Source organism: Aquarana catesbeiana, linkage group LG08, assembly GCF_042186555.1.
Source record: "Aquarana catesbeiana isolate 2022-GZ linkage group LG08, ASM4218655v1, whole genome shotgun sequence".
NCBI classification, from domain to species: domain Eukaryota; kingdom Metazoa; phylum Chordata; class Amphibia; order Anura; family Ranidae; genus Aquarana; species Aquarana catesbeiana.
The window spans coordinates 200,800,114-200,815,131 of NC_133331.1; the positions used below are offsets into that span (position 1 = coordinate 200,800,114).

General features: G+C 43.1%; 1 protein-coding gene across 2 annotated transcripts in view; it reads left to right on the forward strand.

Moving 5' to 3' along the window:
* The first annotated feature begins 2,216 nt into the window (after positions 1-2,216).
* ZCCHC24 (zinc finger CCHC-type containing 24) overlaps positions 2,217-15,018 on the forward strand; it is a 180,432-nt gene continuing 167,630 nt past the window's right edge. The window contains exon 1 of one of the 2 annotated variants that reach the window (XM_073596813.1): positions 2,217-2,772. In XM_073596813.1, the coding sequence (XP_073452914.1) occupies positions 2,533-2,772 (240 nt within the window). In that variant the 5' untranslated portion in view covers positions 2,217-2,532. The remainder of the gene's footprint in view (positions 2,773-15,018) is intronic. The other variant, XM_073596812.1, reaches the window with a different exon arrangement.

Here is a 15,018-nt window from a genome sequence, read left to right on the forward strand (position 1 = left end):
CTGCCCCCTGATGCAGCTTGTCACTGGCCACTGTCGCCTGCCACCAGATGCGGATTGTCACTTGCCACATCGCCTGCCACCAGATGCAGCTTGTCACTTGCCACGTCACCTGCAATCAGCTGAGGATTGTCACTGGCCACGTCACCTGCAGCTTGTCACTTGCCACTGTCACCTGCTACCAGATGCAGCTTTTCACTTGCTACTGTCGCCTGCCACCAGATCCAGCTTGTTACTTGCCACATCACCTGCCACCAGATGCAGCTTGTCACTTGCCACATCACCTGCCACCAGATGTGGATTGTCACTTTCCACGTCACCTGCCACCAGATGCAGATTGTCACTTGCCATGTCACCTGCCACCAGATGCAGCTTGTCACTTGCCACTGTCACCTGCTACCAGATGCAACTTGTCACTTGCTACCATCGCCTGCCACCAGATGCAGCTTGTTACTTGCCATGTCACCTGCCACCAGATGCAGCTTGTCAGGATTTTCACTTGCCACATCACCTGCCACCAGCAGCACTGATGAGGAGGCAGTTATAGGCAGCACTGATGAGCACTGATAGGCGGCACTGAAGAGGAGGCGATAGGCAGCACTGATGGACACTGATAAGGAGGCACTGATAGGCAGCACTGATAAGGAGGCACTGATAGGCAGCACTGATGGATACTGATAAGGAGGCACTGATAGGCAGCACTGATGGGCACTGATAAGGAGGCACTGATAGGCAGCACTGATGGGCACTGATAGGCGGCATTGATAGGTGGCACTGATAGGCAACACTGATGGGCACTGATTGGCACTATTGAGGCTGCACTGATCATTAGAACACTAATGATCAGTGCCCTGCTTATCATTGTAAATGTACCTTCTCACAATTGCTGGTTACTGGCGCTGTCACAGCATGAGGAGAGGAATGTCCATAAATGGTAAGTATGTTTACCTGTGATCAGCTGTGACTGGACACAGCTGATCACATGGTAAAGGGCTGATGTGATTGGCCCTTTACCCAGATCACAGAGAGCGCAGGTGTTCTGCTGAGAAAGTTCCCCTCGGCGGACAAGGGCCCCCCCTGTACTGCGCAGGCACAGCGCTTGCGCAGTACGAGCTGCCAGAAATAGCCAAAGCTGAATAGATGTAAGTCAGCTGTACACGGCACCTGTAACAGAGCCCCTTGCGGGCTCGCTACATTCGCCACGCTTCGGGCACGGCCTCGCTTTGCTCGGCACTTTTTTATTCTACCTCTATGTCCACTTGGATGGTGGGGCTTGAACCTGGACTCAGGGCGCAGGCGCCGTGTACAGCTGACTGACGGTTTTCAGCTTCAGCTATTTTCGGTGGCTCCATAGTTATTCGTACTGCGCAAGCGCTGCACCTGCGCAGTACAGGGGGGTCCTTATCCGCCAGGGGAATTTTCTCGGCAAGACACCGGCTGCATGCCTAGCAGGCACGCAGGGAGCGTGGTTCTGGGAAGACATCCATCGATGTCCTCCCAGAACAAAGTGTCTGCGCTGTAGCCGTCTTTTGGCTTTCGGGAAGTAGTTCAATGCAGCATAAGCGCAGTATGACTGTATATGCAAGGAACATGAATTCCAGCGATCCTAGTTTACACCATTGCTATGCTTTAATGTGCATTAAAAAAAAAAAAGCAGTCATTGCAAGTGAACATAAACTCACAATCACATCAAAAAGTGCATGAATGTGCAAATGCACCAAAAATACGCAGACGCTCGTGCAAACGAATGTAAACGCAATTTAATAAAATTAAAAAGTTTAAATAAATGAAAAAATGATGCCAAGAAGCGCACCACAAATCAGATGAGCGATCGTGGTGTAAATGAGCCCACAGACAACTCCCAGATGGAAGATTATAAAGTAATGCTGAATTATTTGGCCCCATAATGAATAGAGATATCTCAGTCATAGTGATTTGTAGAAGGGAAATGTGTAATGTGAGGAGCCCAGCCTGTTGGTGTAGATGAGAGCAATCATCAGCAGAGCTGGGAGCCCGGATCACATTTCCCTGTAGTGCAGGAGGTGCACTCCCATACTCTCCCCTTTTCTCCCCTACACTCCTCTACTCTTCCCTTCTCTCCCCTACACTCCTCTACTCTCCCCTACACTCCTCTACTCTCCCCTTCTCTCCCCTACACTCCTCTCCTCTCCCATTCTCTCCCCCTGCCGAGGTTAAAGGGAACCCGCTTCCCATCAATGACAGAACGGCCTATGGAGATCAGCCCCGACCTTCCCTGCAGCCCATGCAGATGAGCCAGGCTGTCCGGCCAATGGCAGCGCGGCGAGGGCGGGGCCGTGCAATCACATAGCGGATTGCAGAGAAATTTGGGAAAAGTTGAGCAGAGAGAAGTTTGCAGCAATGCCCTTACTGAGCCCTCTGCCAAATCCCTATAGGAAGGAAAGATAGGGGGCAGGAAGAAAGGAAGGAGGAAGAGGCTGAAGAAAAGAAGGAGAGAAGGACTGTGCCTGAGAGGAGGGGGCCGGAGGCTTGCTTTCTTCTAACTCAGGGGGCAAAATGAGCCTGTTGTCTGCCATAGATACCACTGCATCAGTCTACCAGCCTGCCCAGCTCCTCAACTGGGTCTATCTGTCTCTGCAAGACACTCACCAAGCCAGTGCCTTTGATGCCTTCAGACCAGAGTCCAGCAATGCCTCCCACCCTGATCTCAACAGCTACTCCAAGAGCCCCCCAGATCTCAACTCTTCCATCCACTCCAGCTATCTCAACAGCTTCCTGCAGCTCCAGAGGACTGAGGTGTGTCCCTCACTTCCCAAAACCCCCCTCTTCCTTCTTCTGCCTGTCACTAGTACTAACTGCTCATTCAAGTCATTGTCTGATCTACTACTACCTCTGTATACTACGCTCTTACTATTTTATACTATTCTGCAAACTGGATCATCTTCTAATCCCTGCTTTTGTGTCCTGCCCCACTATGTGTCATCTACAAAAACTACTACTTCTATCTGTCCCACGTTTACTAATATGTATTAATATATGATATCAACTAAACCATTGCCTAATCTATTACTATTTCTATCTACTCCACTTGTACTATTATTATGTACTAATGGATTATGTAAACTGAAACATTGTCTAATCTACTACTTTTACTGCCCCATTTTTACTATTGTGTACTAATGTACTATAGAAACTAAACCATTGTCTGATCTACTACTACTTCTTTATACTCCATTTTTACTATTATGTACTAATGGATTATGTCATCTAAAACATTATCTAATCTACTACGTCTATCTGCTCCATTTTTACTGGAATGTTTTATATAAACTAAACCATTCTCTTATCCACTACTACTTCTGTTTACTCCACTGTTACTATTATATGGTATTATATTATAGAAATGGTATCATTTTCTAATCATTGCCTTTATGCCCTTCCCCACAATGTGTCATCTGCAAAAATTACTACTTCTATCTGCTCACTTTTTACTATTATGTACTAATGTATTATATAAACTAAATTATTGTCTGATCTACTACTACCCCTATCTGTTCCACTGTTACTATTATATACTATTATATCATAGAAACTGTATTATTGTCTAATCTCTGCCTTTATGTTCAATTTCAATGTGTCATCTACAAAATACTACTACCCCTATCTAGTCCTTATACTGCATGCTATTATAGTATAAAAACTGTGTCTAATCTCTGCCTGTATGTTCACTCTTAACATGTGTCATCTGCAAAATACTACTACTCCTATCTACTACTCCCATCTACTCCACTGTTACTATTACTATACTATATATTAGTATACTATTACATAGTATACTAATATATAAACCGTATCATTGTCTAATCTCTGCCTGTATATTCAGTCTCAGTATATCATTTGCAAAATACTACTACTATCTACTCCACTGTTACTATTATATACTATACTAATATATAAACCATATCATTGTCTAATCTCTGCCTTCATATTCAGTCTCAGTATCATTTGCAAAATACTACTACCCCTATCTACTCCACTGTTGCTAATATATATTATTATATTATATAAACCTTGTCATTGTCTAAAGTCTGCCCTTATGTTCAATTTCAATGTGTCATCTGCAAAAACTACTACTCTGTCCTATCTACTCCACTGTTACTATTATCTGCTATACTAATATATAAACTGTCATTGTCTAATCGCTGGCTGTATGTTCAGGATCAGTATGTGTTATCTGCAAAATACAACTCCTCAAGGGCACCATACACGTTACAATCTGGCCTTACAGCCTTTCTACAATCACGACTCTAGATTTACCAAATCCGTGTAATATGAGAATCTACCTAATCGATCCAATCAATTTGTATCCAGTCAGGCAAGTCTTTGTACTACCTACATAATTGTAGGTGCAAAAAAATGCAGGTGCCATTCGTTGTTATTGGCACCCCAAACGCGGCTAGGGAATGCGTGTTTTTGCAGGTGGCAAAAGGTACGGTAAAAAAATATGCCAAGTTCTATGCCCAAAATGGTGCAGGAGCTTCTTTGGTGCGTTTGTCATACAAAGGGCACTTGTCATGCGTGTTGCGTGAAACGCACAAAACAGGCAAAAAAACCCCCCCAAAAAATGCAACATGACTGTGATGCGGCCGAGTGAATGGGGCCTATAGGAGATTGCAGCTTGTGTGGTAATATTTACTTCTGTCTACTCCACTGTTATAAATATATACTACAGGGCCCTCTGATTCCTCCTGTATAGAATTGTATTGTAACTGTACTGTCTGCCCTCATGTTGTAAAGCGCTGCGCAAACTGTTGGAGCTATATAAATCCTGTATAATAATGATAATAGAAACTTTAGCATAACCTATGCCTTCATGTTCAATCTCAATGTCTTGTCTGCAAATTGTTACTACTGCTATCTTACTTCTGTCTACTCCACTGTTACTGTTCTTTACTATCATATTAAAGATATTGTATCGTTTTCTGCCTCTCTGTCCAGTCATCTGCAAAATACTACTTCACTGTTACTATTCTTTACTAATATATGATATAACTTGTATCGTTGTCTAATCTCTGCTATAATGTCCAGTCTCTGTATGTGTCCTCACAATACTACTACATCTCTTATTTGTACCTTCTCCACTGTTACTATTACCCGCACTCTCTACATTTATTTCTCTGTTGGACGCATTGGAGTTGAGTTACTAAACTTGGAGAGTGCAAAATCTGGTGTAGCTGTGCATGGTAGCCAATCAGTTTCTAACTTCAGCTTGTTTAATTAGGCTTTGAAAAAAAAAAAACTGAAAGCTGATTGGTTTCTATGCAGAGCTTCACCAGATTTTGCACTCTCCAGCTTTAGTAAATCAACCCCATTGCATTGTTAATATTCAGTGAAATTGCTACATGTATCATTTTCAGTCTATAATAATATAAGCAAGTTGTGTAAATACTAGAAACTTTTGCAAAACATCAGAACTTTATGGATACAATCATTGCTGCAAGGTCTAGTAAAAAGGATTTGTCATTTCACATGAAAGGAATGCCTTTCTTATATTTGCTGTACATTTTTGCAGTTCGGATTGTGTTTGGTGCCCTAATGCTCATAATATAGGTTACAATCTGATTGTAAAATCTCCTTCAGATCTACGAACAACTAGTAGTGTTCGGGCCTGCTGGTTTTGATAAAAATTGATTGGTTAGATCAGGTAGGTCCCCATATGACGTCATTTTGGTAAACTGATTCAACAAAGATTGTATGGTTAGATTGCAATGTGTATGGTGACTCTAACCTACGTTTATGTGGCTCGTTCACAAAATGTTTAAGAAGAAAAAAAAAAGGATTTTCTGCCTTGCCTAGCAAGTTTTATTTAAGGGCATCTGGCATTGGTCTGTGGAGAAAATTCCTTTATTTGCTTTAGATCAGGCAGAGTCCAGGGAAGTGTAAGGATAATATTGTTGACAGTGTGATTAACCCAGTCAGTGCCAAACGACTTGGCTGAAGCTAACAAAAGCCTGCCCTGACAGCTGCTCTTGTAGACAAATGGTTACACAGATTTCCCTTTGAGTGATCCCAGACAGTAATATCTATCCAGGGCCTGTAACGAAAGGAAAGAAAGAAAATTCCATCAGCTTTATCCAAGCGCGCTATAAAAGTTTTAATAACAATTTAAGGGTTTTATTTTTCATGCAAACTTCAAAGAATTCCCAGAATAAGAATATTCCAGGCTGCTTTGAAAAACAAACTTTCCATCCAAATATTCTTAAGGAACATTAAAAATGCAGGGCACTAGTGCATTTGGAGGTCAGTTGTTCATCAAACGGCAAGATCAGACTTCAAAATATACTTCATATGTATATCATGATTCCAACCAGAGATCGCAGGAACAATATTATTGTCGGGTAAATTTATGGATTTGTTATGCCTCTGAAGCTGGCCATACTCAGGAAGAGAACCTTGCCGCTGCAGAGGCTTTTGGCTTGCTCATACAACAGCTGGATACTGAATGGGTCAACAGCGATGAAAACAAAAACGCAAAAGTCAGATTTAGAAAGGAAAGTTGGAAATGTTTAACCAGTTCTCTCTTGTTTTTCATTGTGATGCTAGCAGTAGGCCTTGTGCTGTTTTTTATGGCTTATGTGGTGATCCCATGATGTTCCGCAAGTAGCGGATGGCATTGGCAAGTGTAGGTAGCAGTGGCGGCAGGCGCTCATTTTGGGGGGGGGGGGCAGCCCGCGGCCTCCCCAGCCAGCCAACCAAACCATAGTAATAGGTGGTCCCAACCCTGTAACTGTCACTTTTGCTAGACAGCTGGGTCAGTAAGCCTGGGTCCACACTACTGCGATGCGGGAACCAGCTCGATTTCAGTGCCTGTTCCCGCATCGCAACTCTCCCTCAGGCGGTTCACACTGCTCTCTGCGAACCGCTGCGGGTGTCAATTCAAAGTTAATGACACCCCCAGATCGGTTCACAGATCGCAATACGAACTGTGAATTTGCACAGGAATTGGATCGCATGGGTGTAAACACCCATACGATCCCATTGCAGAGCGGAGAAAAAAAAAGTTCCTGCACCTTTTTCGTGCATTTCCAATGCGAGTTCAGCCATACAACTGCATGGCTTCATTCGCATTGCACAGACATCGCATGTGACCAATGCGCTGCAAATCACATGCGATGTCTGTGTTCGCTATAGTGTAAACCCAGGCTAAGGGTAGAGAAAAATATAAATAAAGGCCTGTAAAATAAGAAAAGTAAACAATACACTAAATATTATCCTTACATTTTTTAATCACATACAGTTACCAGAATACAGATATGATTACTGTAGTGTGCCTTTAGGCCGGGTTCAAACCTATGCATTTTTTAGTGCATTTTCAGTTTTGCAGAAACACAATACAGTCCATTTAACATGGTTTCCTATGGATGTAGTTCACATCTGTGCATTTTATAGAAAGGGCCAGGGACTTTTTTCTTGTTTTTGGTTTCATAGACTTCAGTGAATCAGCGTGTATTGAAAAACGCAAAATGCACCTGCAATATGCAAACTGCAACCTGCATAGATGTGAATCAGGCCTTAAAGGGGTATGATGTACTGTGCAGATATGGTTCCTCAGACTATCCATGTATGCACTGAGCCACTGTTATTCTATTAGGCCTCATTCACATGGCTGCAGAGGGCCATAGAACATAAACTTCTGTTCCCGGGAGCCACAGGTGTTTGCATACAGCCACAGCCAGCACAAATGAATGACTGGCTGACAGACACTGCGGCTGTATGCATTTACCCGCACATTCGAATGGTTACATTAATATGGGGATGAGTGATTCTGGATGCAGACTGTTTGCGTCTGTGGCTGTTCATCTGTCTCTCTACAGATGTGCATACTCACATGTGTGTAGAGCCGTGGCGCCTGTCAGCCTGTCATTGATTTGTACAGGCTTCTGCCTGTGGCTGTGTGCACTCACTTGTAATCCCCTGGCACAAAAACCACGCTCCTTTGTACAGCCCGGAGGATAGGACTTTACTGTTAGTGACTATATCATATCTTTTCTACCTTTAGGCCGGGTTCACACTGCCGTGCAGAGCGGCTCACCAAACCAGAAGCGACTCAGACGAACCAGAAGACGCACAGGACTCCTGTCCAATCCACTGCGCAGCCGTCCAGGAGCTGTGTGAACTGGCTCCATAGAGAGCCGGTCACAATCTCCTGACATGCAAATAAGATGCTGGGAAACCCACATCCAATTCGCAGTAGTGTGAACTCAGCCTTAAGCAAACGTATATGTTTTTTTTTTTTTCTTCAGGTATTTTTATAGCACCAGCAATTTATACAGTGCTTTACATATTGTACATTCACATCAGTCCCTGTCCTCAAAGAGCTCACAATCTAAGGTCCCTACCTCACATGTATACACATACTAGGGCCAATTTAAAAAGTAGCTAATTTACCCAAAACAAGCACAGAGAGAACATACAAACTCCATGCAGGTAGTGTCCTGCCTTGGCCTCGAACTAAGCACCCCACTGCTGCAGAGCAGGAGTGCTAACCGCTAAGCCACTGTGCTGTTATTATAGTATTTTTTAAATAGCCTTCTGTTTACTTTAGTTTGGAAGCATCTGTTAAAATGGCTGAAGTTAGGCCTGGTCACACCCCTGCACTTTCCCATTCATTTTCTCGCACTAGAAAGCCCATTGCATAGGTAAAACTCTGAGGTCAACATTGCCATTCACACTTCAGCAATTGCGTAACACTGCAATAAACAAAGCCTTGCATGCTGCAGTTTTAGGAAGTAGGATGTAGGGTTACATTAAAGGCATCCTGGGAGGACACTTTCACTGTGAGAGCAGGGCTTGGAAAACTACAGGTCAGGTTTCCAGAGCTCAGATGTGAAGAAGGCCTTAGAATTTATGTGTATCGGAGAATAGCCATCTTCTACAAGCCTGATGTCATGTACTTCTAAGCTCAGGATAGCCCCTTTCACCAGAGTGGTTTGTATGACTAAGATACTCATAGCGTGGATCAGTAAGTGCAGAAGGGACGTAGTTGTCTAGGTAAATGCCATGGCACTTTGACCTGCACCGCATGTGCGTGAGTGCCTGCATTCACTACAGGGTGAAGGTATAGAAGGGGAGTGTGTATCACATTCCCTCTGAATACACAGCCATTTACCTATATGTGAGACCTGAATGTAAAATATTGAATGACAGCTCAGTCTTGTGTAAAGCTGACAACCAGTTATTTTAATAGCAGGTTGGTAAATATTGGACTTGTGGGTGGCTAAACATAATGTGGAATCACACAAACTAGCCTTATTTTTGTCTAATCAGGACAAGGACAAGTTCTGATACTGACTTTTCCTGAAATGACTTTACTGAATATTTTATTTTTTATTTATTTCAGTTACTTATATAGCGTCGTCAATTTATGCAGCGCTTTAAATATACATTGTACATTCACATCAGTCCCTACCCTCAAGGAGCTTACAACCTAAGGTCCCTAACATTCATATAACATTCACATTCATACATACTAGGGACAATTTAGACAGGATCCAATTAACCTCTCAGCATGTCTTTGGAGTGTGGGAGGAAACCGGCGCAGGCACAGGGAGAACATGCAAACTCCAGGCAGGTAGTGTCGTGGTTGGGATTCGAACCAGCAACCCTTCTTACTGCTAGGCGAAAGTGCTATCCATATATACAAACACACCAACTTCTCACGCTATAGGGACAGCAGTTTCATTTGGGTTGTTTTTCTGTGTTTTTTTACATAGGAAGAAAATATTTGCAGAGTTTAGTACATGCAAAAAAAATGTGGCATTGCTGATTGCAACCTATGAAATCCAAAAGTGCAGTAAAAGCGGAGTTCCAGGCAAAAATTTAACTCAAATAAAAGAACACCCCCCAGCCCCTCCCGCATTTTCTTTTTGTACCTTTTTGCTATGTTTTATTCTGGACTTCCAATACTTCCCTCCCATGTCACCGCAGTAAGGTACGTCACTTCTGCAGATTTATCGTGCTCTCCTCCCCCCCCCCCCTTTGCCTTTTGGGACCTGTGTGTGTCCCAGAAGATGACGGGATCATTCAGAAAGCGCCGCGCACCTGAAGACTTCACTGCCCGTTTCCCTTACTTGCAATGCCAGCGCCTGCACCCAAAGCCGATGGACGGATCGGCTTGGGGTGCCGACATTGCGGGATCCCTGGACAGGTAAGTTTCCTTATATTAAAAGTCAGCAGCTACAGTATTTGTAGCTGCTGACTTTAAATTTTTTATTCCCCAGGCTGGGACTCTGCTTTAGCCCTGCTTCACACTGCACCGATTTGGCATGCGATTTGACATGTCATTTGCGGCACCACACCAATTCCCAAAAGTAGTTTCTGTACTACTTTTGGTGACTTCGGGGTGAAACCCGCACAGATGTCTCCGAAATCGCCCCCGAAGTCGGGATTGACATTCAGGAATGAAATTGTGCGAGTTCAGCTGAACTCACGCAATTTCATTACCGATGTCAGTGTGAAACTAGGCTTAAGTACCTGATTTGTTTTTTGTTTTTTTTTGTCCATTAAAGATTTTATTGGCAAAAGTTCCAATACAGGATAGATATGTAGCAAAGTAATGCCACGATTTTTTAACATACATGTATTACAATTAACAGATAACAAAATTCATACTGCGTGCAGAATGGGATTCAAACATCCTTTCTAGAAGGCATATGTTACAGAGTAAGTGAAAAAAAAAAAAAATCTTAAGATAATACATGCACTTATTGTAAAATAAAAAAGATATTGTCATGTTATGGTATACAGTATCTCACAAAAGTGAGTACACCCCTCACATTTTTGTAAATATTTTATTATATCTTTTCACGTGACAACACTGAAGAAATGACACGTTGCTACAGTGTAAAGTAGTGAGTGTACGGCTTGTATAACAGTGTAAATTTGCTGTCCCCTCAAAATAACTCAACACACAGCCATGTTCAAACCGCTGGCAACAAAATTGAGTACACCCCTAAGTGAAAATGTCCAAATTGGTCCCAATTAGTTATTTTCCCTCCCCAGTGTCATGTAACTCGTTAGTGTTCTCAGGTGTGAATGGGGAGCAGGTGTGTTAAATTTGGTGTTATCGCTCTCACTCTATCATACTGGTCACTGGAAGTTCAACATGGCACCTCATGGCTAAGAACTCTCTGAGGAACTGAAAAAAAAAAAGTTGTTGCTCTACATAAAGCCTAGGCTATAAGAAGATTGCCAAGACCCTGAAACTGAGCTGCAGCAAGGTGGCCGAGATCATACAGCGGTTTAACAGAACAGGTTCCACTCAGAACAGGCCTCGCCATGGTCAACCAAAGAAGTTGATGCACGTGCTCAGCGTCATATCCAGAGGTTGCCTTTGGGAAATAGATGTATGAGTGCTGCCAGCATTGCTGCAGAGGTTGAAGGAATGGGGGGTCAGCCTGTCAGTGCTCAGACCATACACCGCACGCTGCATCAAATTGGTCTGCATGGCTGTCATCCCAGAAGGAAGCCTCTTCTAAAGATGATGCCCAAGAAAGCCCACAAACAGTTTGCTGAAGACAAGCAGACTAAGGACATGGATTACTGGAACCATGTCCTGTGGTCTGATGAGACCAAGATGAACTTATTTGGTTCAGATGGTGTCAAGCGTGTCTGATGGCAACCAGGTGAGGAGTACAAAGACAAGTGTGTCTTGCCTACAGTCAAGCATGGTGGTGGGAGTGTCATGGTCTGGGGCTGCATGAGTGCTGCCGGCACTGGGGAGCTACAGTTCACTGAGGGAACCATGAATGCCAACATGTACTGTGACATGCTGAAGCAGAGCATGATCCCCTCCCTTCGGAGGCTGGGCCGCAGGGCAGTATTCCAACATGATAACGACCCCAAACACACCTCCAAGACGACCACTGCCTTGCTAAAGAAGCTGAGGGTAAAGGTGATGGACTGGCCAAGCATGTCTCCAGACCTAAACCCTATTGAGCATCTGTGGGGCATCCTCACATGAAAGGTAGAGGAGCGCAAGGTCTCTAACATCCACCAGCTTCGTGATGTTGTCATGGAGGAGTGGAAGAGGACTCTAGTGGCAACCTGTGAAGCTCTGGTGAACTCCATGCCCAAGAGGGTTAAGGCAGTGCTGGAAAATAATGGTGGCCACACAAAATATTGACATTTGGGCCCAGTTTGGACATTTTCACTTAGAGGTGTACTCACTTTTGTTGCCAGTGCTTTAGACATTGATAGCTATGTGTTGAGTTATTTTGAGGGGACAGCAAATTTACACTGTTATACAAGCTGTACACTCACTAGAGTACACTGTAGCAAAGTGTAATTTCTTCAGTGTTGTCACATAAAATATTTACAAAAATGTGAGGGGTGTACTCACTTTTGTGAGATACTGTATAGTGAGAGAACGAAAAATGAAATATACCAAAAAAAAAAAAAAAAAGTAATGAGTTAAAAGATGAAAGAAAAGAAAGTACCTGATTTGTTAAACACCTTTATAAGAAAATGCCCTTTTTATGACCTAGCTTTCAAAAACAGATTTATGATTTGTTTTATATACACACAAGTACATTTATATTATATAAAATGAAATTATGCATTCCAAACAAAAAAGCCTTAGAACTGAGAAATGAGTTTATAGTAAGATGGACCTGGTTCAATACTTATGCAGCTGTTCTGAGCCTAGGCGCACAATTTTATTGCTTATAATTATATGTATAATTAAATAAAGTATGCAAGGTCACAAGCTACCATACGTGTACACCTACATAGGGATCCAATAGAGGATATGAAGTAACTTTGGTTCTTAGGCCTTGATCATTCACTAAGCAGCACCCATTACATTCAAAGCTGCTTCTAATGAAAGACTAATCTAAACAAGAGTGAATAGAGCATACACATTGATAACTCCTCTTTAACACAACACATGATGCTGTCAGAATACAAATTACCCTTAACAGTTAAACTATTCAGTATTCCTGGTGTGCTGGAGAGTGGGGAGTGCACAGGGCTGCCCCTAATGATACCGAAGGGGGATGGTCGGCATTTTATGTGCTAAGGGACTTTTGTACATGGTTTAAAGCGGCCTGAACAAATACATCTGAGCCCTCCCATTTTTAACACATTTGATACTAGAGGTGTTGCAGCTTATTGGACACCCTAATGATGGCAGACATTTGTGAAACCATCAAAATGGTAATGAACCCATCAAAGTCATTTAATGCAAGCCAATTAGTGTGTCACTGCCAAGGAATTTGTGTTGCTAAATGGAGAAAGCATTCCTGTCCATGCGTTCAGTATTGTGTTTTTGACCATGTGTCAGTCATGAGTACTTCCTTGCCTTGTAGTACGTAGGTACTCTAGACAGGTAAAAAAAGACAAAAATTAATATAGCATTGTAATCATTAATACATAATTAAATACGTTTAGCCCAATCCCAAAAAGAAAAGAAATACCCTGGCAGTGGGACCCTCCCACCCTGCAAGGGTTAAAGCTAACTTCCAGATTTCAGGTATGATCCTAATTGCATAGTTACTTTAGCTTAGCTTGGACCGATCCAAGGCCAGCCACAGGCGGTTAGAATCTCAACCAGTTCAGCCAGCCGAGGTTCAAACCATGTGTGGGCAGACTGAATGTACCAAGTCGATCGATCAATCAACTTGGGTGCAACCAGCCTGCCAGATTTACTTGCGATTATCGCTAGCAGCTGCTATAGTCATTGCCAATAATCACTGGCTTAACTTAGCCCGCCGGGAGAAGACAATGTCTCGGCAGGAGGGATTCCCCTGTCAGCACTCTCTGTGTTGATGGGGGAATCGTGCCAATTTCTTTCCTGTAACCAAATTCCATCTATGGCCTGTCTAAGTATGCATGTCCCATACCTGAGGGACCATTGTGGAAGTTGACAATTACTGAAGTAATCTAGAGGAGGAGCAGTGACATAACAATCTCCTCCTTGTCTAATCATAAAACGCTTTGTAATCATAGTAAACATAAAAGGCGTCCTCTGAGTGTAGGTGATGACTCCCTCTGGTCAATATGCAGTGGGGCAGTCACTCAGCACAGGACCCAGAAGATTGCAGCGATCGCTGTAGTAGTCATCAACTTCTTTAACAGTCCCTCAGGTTTAAGATGCATGCATACTTACAGTGGTCCAGCTTAGAACTGTGCAATTAAGATCATACCAGGGGTTCAGCTTTAAAGGTTTAATAAGTCTAGGGGTGCATGAATAAGAAGAAAAACAGTGATTACCGTATTCCTCGCTCCAGCAGGATCCCTCCAGTGGTCTTACTAGTCCTGCAAAATCCCCTCTATGAGGCTCTCTTGGCCTTAGAAGAGGGTAATAGCCCTGCATTTTACATAATGATTGAGAGGGAGCGCCCTCAGACCAGAGCTTTAGGGAGAAGAGGAGAACATCAGAGCCTGCTGGAGTGGGGAGTCGAGGTGAGTAGAACAGTTTCTCTACCCCTAGACATAGAGAGCATTAAACCCTTGCATTGCAGGGGGGCAGTAGAAGGGTCGATTTTGTCTAATTCCTGGTGCTTTAAATGTAAGCTGTGTAAGTACCTGAATTTGTATCAGTGCCTGTACAGCAGGAAGCAACACAAGTAACCAATCAGATAATGTACTTAAGAGAAGCAAGCTGATAAGAGGATAAATCAGAATAAAGAGATGAGATCATTGCTGTGCTGCTTCTGCTTTCACTATCCAGTCCCAGGTTGAGGTGAGGGACCATGACAGCCTGGGCTCAGAGAAAGTGAGTTGAATGATACTCAATGGCAGAATGAGGACATCTCATAGTACTACTAGAAGTACTGCAGGGAACAGCTCTGGAATAAAAGTGTCTTTTGTCTGGAATTCTGCTTCTAAGGTTTTTATAATTAATCTCATAGTACAAGGTGTGAGAGACTGTAGAAGGAGATCGTAACATTATCTGCCAATTGTCTCCATCTTGTCCAATCAGGGAACGCCTCATATTAATTGAAAAAAAAATACACGGAATGACTATGGAGGTGAGCACAC